The 10,412-nt window shown below is 44.7% G+C and overlaps 1 protein-coding gene across 1 annotated transcript in view; it reads left to right on the top strand.

Annotated features, from left to right (window-relative positions):
- The first annotated feature begins 952 nt into the window (after nt 1-952).
- Atp1b3 (ATPase Na+/K+ transporting subunit beta 3) overlaps nt 953-10,412 on the top strand; it is a 31,433-nt gene continuing 21,973 nt past the window's right edge. The window contains exon 1 of the mRNA XM_021206816.2: nt 953-1,262. Coding sequence (XP_021062475.1) covers nt 1,154-1,262 — 109 coding nt within the window. The 5' untranslated portion in view covers nt 953-1,153. The remainder of the gene's footprint in view (nt 1,263-10,412) is intronic.

Below are 10,412 nucleotides of genomic sequence, written 5' to 3'. Positions count from 1 at the left end.
AACAAAAACAAACAAAAAAACCCCAAATAACCTCACCTTCTGTTCAAACTTCCATTTTGAGTCTTTTAAAATCCCATTTATGGTGTTTCAGAATTTCAGAATGCAGCCTGAATTCCTGGCTCCGCCTAGGCGTAGCGGCCACCAGTGGCAAAGAAAACACCAGTCGAGTGGTTCAGGCATCTATCCCTAACCCTAACAACCTTAACCCTGTACTCCATCAAGAATTGCAGTTAACAATTGGAGTGACCGAGCCAGAAAAGAGAAGGGGGTGAGGGGGAGCAAGGCTTCTTTTAGTGAGCAGAAATCTTGGGAAAACATTTATATTGATTTCATTGATATGCTCGACTGAAATCTGGAGAAAAAGTATACTGTACTCCATTTGGTTAACGAGAGCATATTTAGAATAAAACTGCCATGACCCTCAGGCAACCCAAAGCAGCTTGTCCACACTGGACCCTACAAATGCTGCCGAGGCCCTGCAGCAGGTGCCGTTTAAGGACGTCACAGAGCCCCGAGAACGCGCCACGGTGGTTTGCAGAAGGCTCCGGGGCCAAGCACGCGCGCTCCAGGCTTTGACCACTAAGTCTCGGACTGCTGGCCTCGGCCTGGGCTTCCAGTGGAGAGCGCTGTAGCCTCCTACGCCCACCTTCCTCGGGCCACCACCCTGCCGGTCACCGTGCCCTGCAGACTTCCGCCCGCAGCCCCGCCGCGCTGGCTTCCTCGCACCTGGGCGGGGGCTACAGGCGCAAGTAGCCCGGCTGGGGCGGGGCTTGGCTGGGGGCGGGGCTCTGGCGTCAAGGGCGGACCTTGGAGATGTGGGCGTGGCGAGTTGTCGGGGGCGGGGTCATCCGGGCGGCTCTGGGCCTTCGGGCCGCGCCCAGCCGGGCGGGAGGCAGCGGCCGCGGTGCGCGCCAGCGGCGCGGGGATTGGCTGCGGCGGGCGGAGACGTCAGGCTCCCGGGGCCCCAGCGGCCGCCCGGCGCGGCCCGGCGCAGTCGGCTCTAGTGGTCTCGTAACGGAGAGTTGTTCCCGGCCGTGCCGTCCTCCGCCGCTGTCGCTGGGCTGCGCCGCCGCCGTCGCCAGGACGCGCCGCCGAGCCCCTCGTCGCCTCCAACCCCGCGGCCTCCGTTCACCTCGACTTCCACACGCCCATCATGACGAAGACTGAGAAGAAATCCTTCCACCAGAGCCTGGCCGAGTGGAAGCTGTTCATCTACAACCCGAGCAGCGGAGAGTTTCTGGGGCGCACCTCCAAGAGCTGGGGTGAGCGCGCGGCGGGGCGGGCGGCGCGGCGGACGGCCCTATTCATTGTCGGCGGCCCGGCGGTCGGGCTCCGAGGCTGGGCGGCCGCTTGGCCGGCCCGAGCGGGGCACACGTGCTGACGGTTCCCGCCGCGAGCGGCGCCGGAAGCGGGACCCGCCGGCCGGGCCGGGCCTCCTTTGTGGGGCGCGCGCCCTGGAGGCGCGGGCCGCGCCGACTGGGGAAGCCGGACCTGCCTCTCGCCTGCCTGGGGAGAGGAAATTTCCACTGCCCGCTATCTTGTGACTCGGCGGCGCTGCCACCCGGACGGCCGGGACAGTGCGGGCGAGCGCCGGGCTTGAGTGGGTTGCAGGGAAGTGTGACGGGGAGTTAATCACTGGGGCACATTGTCCGCGAAAATGCATTTGAATTCCGACTGAGAAAGGCCGGCTCGGAGAGGGCTTCCTCCTCCTTCTCCTCCACCTCCTCGGAGATCACAGCGCTTTTCTGCCTTACAGATTTTGCTTTGGGGAAAAGACGGTCCTATTAAACACCCCCTCCTCCCGTGCCTTCCAAACATCTGAGTGGTGGTTGAAGGTTAGCAGCTTTTCTCTGCGCAAACTCAATGTTTTAAAAAGAAATAGTGAATCCGAGTTAATCGGTCTTCTGGGTTTTGTGCTGCTTCTAAGGTGAGGGGTCAAAAGAAAATGTTAGTGAAGGTGAACAAGTGTATTCCATTTATTGCCTTTATATTTAAACAGTTTTACCTTTTTGAAATCCTTTTTTAGAGTATTTTGGATAAGGACAATTTTTTTTTCCTTCTGAGTAAGACTAGATTTTTAGAGTAGGGCATGGCATTTTTAAGAGAAGCATGAAGACCGTAATATGGCTCACAAAATGACTTGTTCACTGAAGTGAGCGCCTCTAGGGTGCAAGGCTCCTTGACAAGCTGAAAGGGGCCATGGAAGGTTTGGGGGTTTTTGTTTTGTTTTGAATTCCAACCTCTAGTTCAGAAATGAAACCCAGAGGTTGTGATTCTGTGTAAAATTACATATTCCATGGGGCCAAGAAAAGAGCCTGGTCTCCTTTAATCCCAGTCCAGTGGTTGTATTATCTTACAGATGCCTGGCCTAACTGCCCAGTAATCATGCACAATTTTTATTTAAATTGCTGTCTTTTCTTGAGAGCTCTGTATGTGTTCAAGAAATAAATCTTCCACCGTGGTTAAAGGGAGAAGAATGATGATAATTGCTTGTTTCCAGAGAGCACTTTGAACTGAAGAGATTTTTGGGTGGTGGAGAGAGAGGTTCATTTTTGTAAGCTGCCTTTTGCCTTTCTCTCTGCCTTGTTTCTAGAGTTTAATATCTTTACTTGGTTCGGTAGGGATTCTCCTCCTGCAGGAGCTCCCTGTGGCCTCCACTGACCTCTGATTAACTGTTGGTGGCCCTCTTGTCTCAGTCACTTACATGAGTGGACCATCATGGCAGCTCCAACAGTGCTGTTTTAATCTTTGTGTTAGGATATAGATTTCCTTGGTAATATGCATTTAAGCAGGTAACCTGTACAAAGTGGAAGTAAGGATAAAGTTGGGGTTAGCCTAGGAAGAATTAAGCAAGACCTCTTTATAAGTGCTCACATAGTAAATTTTGAGTTCATTATAGCAATCCTAAGCCAGTGCAGAAGATCCTGCCCAGCACAAGAATGTGTGTGAGAGGAAGACAAACTGAACCCTCAACCTTGAAGGCTGGGTCTCTAGACATGTGGGTCTGCCATTGAGAGGCTGCCTACACGCAGACTCAACATCAGTTTGGACATCTATGTGCCCGCGGGGTGTTCTGCTGAGAAAGGTGCTTTTTACTTAAAATCATGAAGGCCCTGGATGAGGCAGCTGCCTGACCCACCATAAGCATTCCAGTATGTCTTTCTGCAATTTGTATAATGTTTCTTTTTTTTTTTTTAAGCTAGGAGTAGACATGGCTATATAAGTGTGTTACAAACACCATCCCATGTTAATAAAGGTCTATATTCCCATTATTATTAGTAGTGTACTTGACTAGTGTCCCGCTGCATAAATACCCTGTTTTCCCCTCATTATTGTATGTACTGGTCCTTCCTCCCCCCCCCTTCCTGTGTATATATACATTTTTCCAAATGTATTTCCTTGGGATCTGTTTGCACTTGTAGGGTATGTAGGCTGCACACAGACCTTTTCGAGTTGAAAGTGTGTGGTTGTGGTGCCTTGCTGGAGATCTTTCAGTATATTCCCACCAGCAGGGCTGTGATGGTGTTTGCCTTCAACACTGAAGCTATACTTTGTGACTGCTTTTATATTTTCTGGTAATAGCTTTTTTCTCTCTTGGAAAAAACTCTTTATGTGGGTAGGTATTTATTTCTAGTTGTGCCCCCACTCCTCCAACATAAATTTAATGTTGGGTGGTAGTAAAGAGTTACAACTTTTTTTTTTTAAACTTTGTAAAGTTGCTCAGTCTGTTTTTTATAAAGGCCTCCCAAGTTTCTATAAAGATGTCCACATTTTCTGGTCTGCAGTATGTTCCATCTTGATCTGAGGTGTATCCCTTTAAGTGCACTAAATATGTTAAATCTTATATTTAAAATGTAGTTTTGCTGTAAACATTTTAGAAAATGGAAATTCTGCCTGTCGCATTACATTACTGTATTGAAAACAGCTGTCTGAAGCTCTCAAGTAGCCGCTGCCATGTAGTTTGTTTTCATACTATAATACAATGGTTACAGTAGTCTCAGAATGCCTACATGCATCTCATTTGGCTTCTCTAACTGTCCTTAAGGTAAGCAAGGCAGTTGGGGATTGAAGCAGACCTAGAGTTAGTTTCTCAAGACGAACAGTAACACATCAGAAATAAGTAGTTGCCATTTCTGACAAACAAAAAAATTTAGTGCCTGGTGGTTGTTTTTGCAATCATTAAGCCTGTGCATTAAATACAATTAGAGCCAATGTAGTGAGGTTTGGATATCGTTTAGTATCAAGGTAGGCAGTGTGCCATGTGTGGCAGTTAAATTTTATTGGTTGTTTTGAGTCCAGCTGGTTTCAAACTCAAGGTCTCCCACCTCTGCTTCCTGCGTGCGGAGGTTATGGGCATTCTCTACCACATCTACCTTACAATTAACATTTAAATGGTGGCGTATAATAGCAAAAAGGTGCAAGGAAGAATATTGTTTCTTATTGTTCTGTAGTTTGTGTGTATAGATAAACTATCTAAAAAATAGATTTACATCAGGTATCAAATACTTTTCCAGCAGAGACTGTACACAAGATGTAGGTGAGAAAAGTCACTGGGTGAGTTAGTGAGGTGACAGAGTCCTGGTGAGAAGTTTTGTTTTTGTAATTTATGCCACAGTATGGTATCATTGAAGATAAACACTTGGGAAATCTTTGGAGATCATTATCTTACCTAGGATGTCTGTAGGATACATGTCATAGATTAATATTAATGTACAATTCAAGATTCTGATTTCTAAGTATAACTTCTAATCCATTTTTTTTTTAAAGATTTATTTATTTATTATATGTAAGTACACTGTAGCTGTCTTCAGACACTCCAGAAGAGGGAGTCAGATCAGATCTTGTTACAGATGGTTATGAGCCACCATGTGGTTGCTGGGATTTGAACTCCGGACCTTCGGAAGAGCAGTAGGGTGCTCTTACCCATTGAGCCATCTCACCAGCCCCTCTAATCCATTTCTAGTAGCTGACTGTGTCTTGTTCGTGTGCTTTTTTTCACTGTAGGTCCATGGAGTGCCAGTTTTACGGACACTTGCTTCCATTCTGGGTCGTGCCTTAGCAAAATGCTCTTTCCAGGAGAATTGTTTCTGTCTCATGGTAGTTGTAGAGGAGAAGGCAAATATGTGTTTATCATCCCAGTGTTATGTTGCTTTATAAGATGGTGGGCTTTGTCCAGTAAGTAGGACATTTGTGAAACTTTACAAATAGGAGTGCTTTTGAAAAAGTTTCAGACTTGCCTTAACTTATGTGCAGGTTATAAATGTAGGACAGTGGGGGAGGGGTGGCCCCAGAGCAGGGCATGTCACCCAGCAGGAGTAAGACAAAGCTCCTAAACTGTCCGGGAAGTAGACCTGTAGTTGATGGTAGGGAAGGATATCATAGGAACCATTGCAATAGTGGATTGTATGTGTTCTGATACTGTTAAAGAACCTCACTCCCAAAACGGTTTGTTAGACTTTTCTTTTTCCCCTTCCCCCAGGGTTGATTTCTGAAGTTTTTACCAGAATTAAAGTTGTACTAAAGGGTGGCTTTTATTTATTTATTTATTTGTCTTTTTTCCCCCATTTTATCTTATTTTTAAGAGCTGTTTATAGGTCAGCGTGGCAACCCACATCTGCAATTCCATTACTTTGGGATGCAATTGCAGAGGCAGGAGGATTACTATAAGTTCCAGGCCTGCCTAGTTTACATTTTGAGTTCATGGACAGTCAGAGCTACATAGTGAGACCCTGTCAAAACAGAACAAAGGCCTAAAGGCCTACCTACAATAATGATTTTGCCATGGCTTGTCAGTACACTTGGTGAAGGACTAGCTAAACACTGATTGTACTAAAGAAAAACATTTCCTTTTTTTTACATTTGCTATTTAAAAAAAAAAATTTAGATTATGTGTATTTTGTCTGCATATGTGTGTGTGTGTGTGTGTGTGTGTGTATGTGTATATCTGTGACCATGTGTGTGTTTAGTAGCCTGTGTATAAATTCTAAATTTGTGTAAATATCTAAACTGTTGTTAGCTGGTTTTCTCATTTCCATATATAAGGAGAATGACTTTGTCTTTTCAAAGCTTAGCTAGTATATTTTAATATATTAAGTATTCTCATCTGCCACCTTTTTCCTTATTTTTTAAATTATACTTGTGTTCCTTTGTTCATTCATGCGTGCATGGGCGCATGTGCACAGTAGAGGAATAAGACAACTTGTTAGTGTTGATTCTCGCCTACCATTGTGGTCGTGAAGCTTGGTAGCAGGTGCTTTTTAAAGATGGTTTTACTGTGAAGACTTGAACTTGGTAGTCCTACCGTCTTAGCTTCCAGAGTACTAGGATTACAGGCACGAATGACCATGTCCAGCCTTTTTTTTAAGTTATCATTTTGTAGTTGACCTTGTGATAGTCATCCTCCTCTGGCTCATCTCGCTCCTGTCAGCCCTTCAGTGCTCCTAGCTGTTCTCTCCAATCCCTCCATTCCATCCTGGGCTGGCTACTTAGATGTCAGCTTTGATAGCCTGGTCTCCAGAGGCAAAAATAAGCTCTTTGCCAGGCGTTAACCTCCCAGACCATGTTAAGTTCCTGTGTCTCTCCTGACACTGTAGTTGCCTTGAGTGGCCATCACCCACCTCCCAGAACTGTCTTGTACTTGATAAGCAAGCACTCTACCAACACCCCGTAACTTCTTCACTGGCCTTTGGCCCTTTATATGTCATTGCTGCTAGGTGCTGGCTTCTCACCCCACCCCCTTCCAGTTCTGGGGACCCAATCCAGGGCATTGAGTACTCCTATGAATCTGTACCCCTAACCCTGCTGTAAAACTACATGATGATAATGATATCTTATTTTATTGTTTTACATTTGTTACCTGAGCTGGGTGGGTGGGTTTGGGAGTGTGCACCACTGCGCATTTGTGAAAGTCAGAGGACAACTGGTGAATTGCTTCTTTCACCGAGAGTGGGTTCTGGGAATTGAACTCAGTTTGTCAAGCTTGGTGGCAGGCATCTTTACCTCTGAGATACCTATTGGCTCCTTGTAAAGATTTATTAGAGAGAGAGAGAGAGAGAGAGAGAGAGAGAGAGAGAGAGAGAGAGAGAGAGGAGAGGGAGAGGGGAGAGAGAGAGAGGAGGGGAGAGGGAGAGAGGAGAGAGGAGAGGAGAGGAAGAAAGCACACATACATGCAGAGGCTAAAAGTTGGATTCCCCTGGTATAATTGTACTACCAGTGTTTGGACATTTTTCTCTCTTATTTCTGCTGTACTGATGGGCTTTTATAGAACTTCAGTTTAGTGTTTTTAGTTGTTTTTTGTTGTTTTTTTTTTAAATAACAAAACAACCTTAGAGCTAAGGGTATAGCCCAGTGCCTGAGCTATGAGACCAGCCAGGGGTTTATCTCTATCACTGGGGTAAGAGGGAACTCTAAAAATTTTACTTAACTCTTTGTTGTTTTTGAGGCAAGGACTCATAGCTCAAGCTATTCTCAAACCTTGATCTGTCTATACTTCCCAAATGCCAGGACTATAGACATGAATCACCACTTCACTCTTGAAGTCTCTTCCACCCCAGGTTATCTACCTGGGGGTTGTTTGTTTGTTTGTTTGTTTGTTTATTTATTTTTGAGACAGGGTTTCTCTGTGTAGCCCTGGCTGTTGTCCTGGAACTCACTTTGTAGACCAGGCTGGCCTTGAACTCAGAAATCCGTCTGCCTCTGCCTCCCGAGTGCTGGGATTAAAGGCTTTACCTGGGGGTTTATTTAATGGAGTTTTGTGTAAAAGGTGGGAGCCTTCTCTAGCTTCCATGTGCTTATTTAAACTTTAAAGTTAGTTATCAGTGAAACTAATTTATTACTAGCTCTTAATATCACCCTGTCCTCAGTTTTGAGGAGTTATGCAAACTCTGTGTACCTCTAACTTATAAATTTTCAAAATAATTCTAGTTTAAGTAGATAACTGCTTTCCAACTTGTGTCTGCCCAGTGGTAGAATACTTGCCTAGTATTTTTATTAGTGTACCTGGGTTAACGTTTATCACTTAGGGAGTGATGGAAACGACAGAATCCAGCAGCAAAACCAACTGTGATGCATGTACAGGAAGAGCCAAGCAGTCAGTTACGTGCCAGCATTGTGATCTAAATCACCATGGCCTTACTGCTACCAGATCATCTCCTAGCCACAGCCTCATTGACTGCTTCCGTCATTGATTGGCCACCACCACCAGGAAGCTCTAGGTAGCATGGCATTCCAGACTTCTCTATTGATGCTATTTCCAACCTTATATCCTGTGATTTCTACCTTATTCCCTTCCCATCACAACACCCTATATAGTAGCCAGCATGCTGTATCTGGCACTCCTGGTCAGAACGGCCAGTTTATTATCTAAACCCCTTTTTACACGTGCATTTATATCCATATAGCATCTAGTATGTTGTCAGGACTTTTTTGAGCAAATAAAAGTTTCAGCTTGTGATTTATTTAGTCCTTGAAGCAAAATTGAGAATATTGAGTTATCTTTTTTAGTTCTATATTCAAAGTTCTGTGGCATTCATTGTACTAGAAGCCATAATTCAGTCTGCTAGATTACTGTGTGTGCCACTAAATTCTGCACTATTTTAAGATGTCCAGCATCATAATAAAGGCGAACCTGCACAGGTATGTTATTTGATGTCTTTGAGAAGTTCCCTAAGGTGATGAGACTGGAACAGAATACAGACCTGAATTCCAGTGTCTAAGCTTAGATTTCTCTTTGGAAAGCCTGTTGGCCTTAGTCTCCCCTATAAAGGGAAAGGGTATGTAATTTCAGATGTCACTTAGGAAACTGTCCAAATGCATTCAGCTAGAAAGCAGCAACCTTTGAAGGACCAGGTGAGTAGTGTAGGCTTTGTAGCTTAAGTGCTGCTCCAAGTGGATGATAGTTATGTGAGCTTTTTTTTAATTTACAAAAATGAGTTTCAGCTGTTGACACTGGACATTAAAGTCAGTAGTCATTGTATAGATTGACTTGAATATTGAAATGGGCCAGGCTCAGTAGTGTATACCTGTAAATATAGCAACTGGGAGGTGGAAGTGGGAGAATTAGAAGTTTAAGACCATCCTTTGTTACACAGCAGAGTTTGAAGCCAACCTGGGCTACATGAGATTAAAGAAGGCAAGGAAAGAAAGGGAAAAAAAAAATCCTGAACTGGTCTGAATGGCATGCAGACTCTTTAACAGAAATCGCAAAATTGTTTACAGTTTTGTAAACACAGTTATCCATCAGTAGATCTGTTGCTCCCATCAGCCTCTCTGGGCAATCACTATTAGCTGTGTTAGTGCTTTTAAACATGTGATACTTGGTGTATCTATTTTGGGTCAGGCAGCTTCTTATAACAGCACTTCTCCTATGTGTTTACCCAAGAGAAATGAAAACATGTCCACAGAAACACTTGTAGAAGAATGTGCATAGTGGATGCTGTTCATAATAGCTCTACTCTGGAAGCAGCCCAGGTGTCCATCAGTAGGAGAATAGACAAACAAGTGTCTGCACAGTGGAACACAACTCAGCTGTAAGAAGAAATGTATTCCCAGCATAGAAGACATGGATGTTGCAGTGTGGTGGCACATGCCTTTGACCCCAGCAGTTGGCAGTTTGAAGCTACTCTGGTATACATAGGGACTTCAGACCAACCACAGCTGCACTGTGAGAACTTTTAACTAAATACACAAAAACATGAATGTCTTTAATCCCAGCAGACAGGAGGCAGAGGCAGAGGCAGAGGCAGAGGCAGGTAGAGCTCTGTGTGTTAAAGGCCAACCCAGTTTACAGATGGAGTTCTGGGGTAGCCAAGGCTACACATAGAAACCTTGTCTCAAAAAAACCACAACCAAAATAAAATATAATTTGATTGGGAAAGAAAGCGTAACTGAAGAAAGTACATACTAAATGATTTCATTAGTATGTTGCAAAAGTGTCCAGAATGCATCTAGACCAGTGGGCATGGAGGTCTACTGGGAAGGCTGTCTTCAGTAGGACTTGGGATCATATAGATGAATGATTTTTGTCAAATGTGATGATCTGTTCGAGGCTTATGCATTTTCTTGAATGTAAACTTTGTCCTCAATTATAGCTAGTAGGATGCTGAATTGTTTGAGGGAAGAAGGACATTGACACCTGATGTTTGAACTGCATTCAGAAACTGCGTTCAGACACAGCACAGTACATTGGTAATACAGACTCCGGGTTTCTGAGTGTTCTCTGTTAAATTTCATTCAATTTGCCTATGTGTTTGTAAATAATGTTGATTGAAATGTCATCACCGGGGCTGGTGAGATGGCTCAGTGGGTAAGAGCACCTGACTGCTCTTCCGAAGGTCCAGAGTTCAAATCCCAGCAACCACATGGTGGCTCATAACCATCCGTAACAAGATCTGACGCCCTCTCCTGGAGTGTCT

The sequence above is a fragment of the Mus pahari genome, chromosome 10, assembly GCF_900095145.1.
Source record: "Mus pahari chromosome 10, PAHARI_EIJ_v1.1, whole genome shotgun sequence".
Classification (NCBI taxonomy): Eukaryota; Metazoa; Chordata; class Mammalia; order Rodentia; family Muridae; genus Mus; species Mus pahari.
The sequence above is the reverse complement of the archived record's forward strand: the minus strand, read 5'-3'. Positions and strand labels throughout refer to the sequence as shown.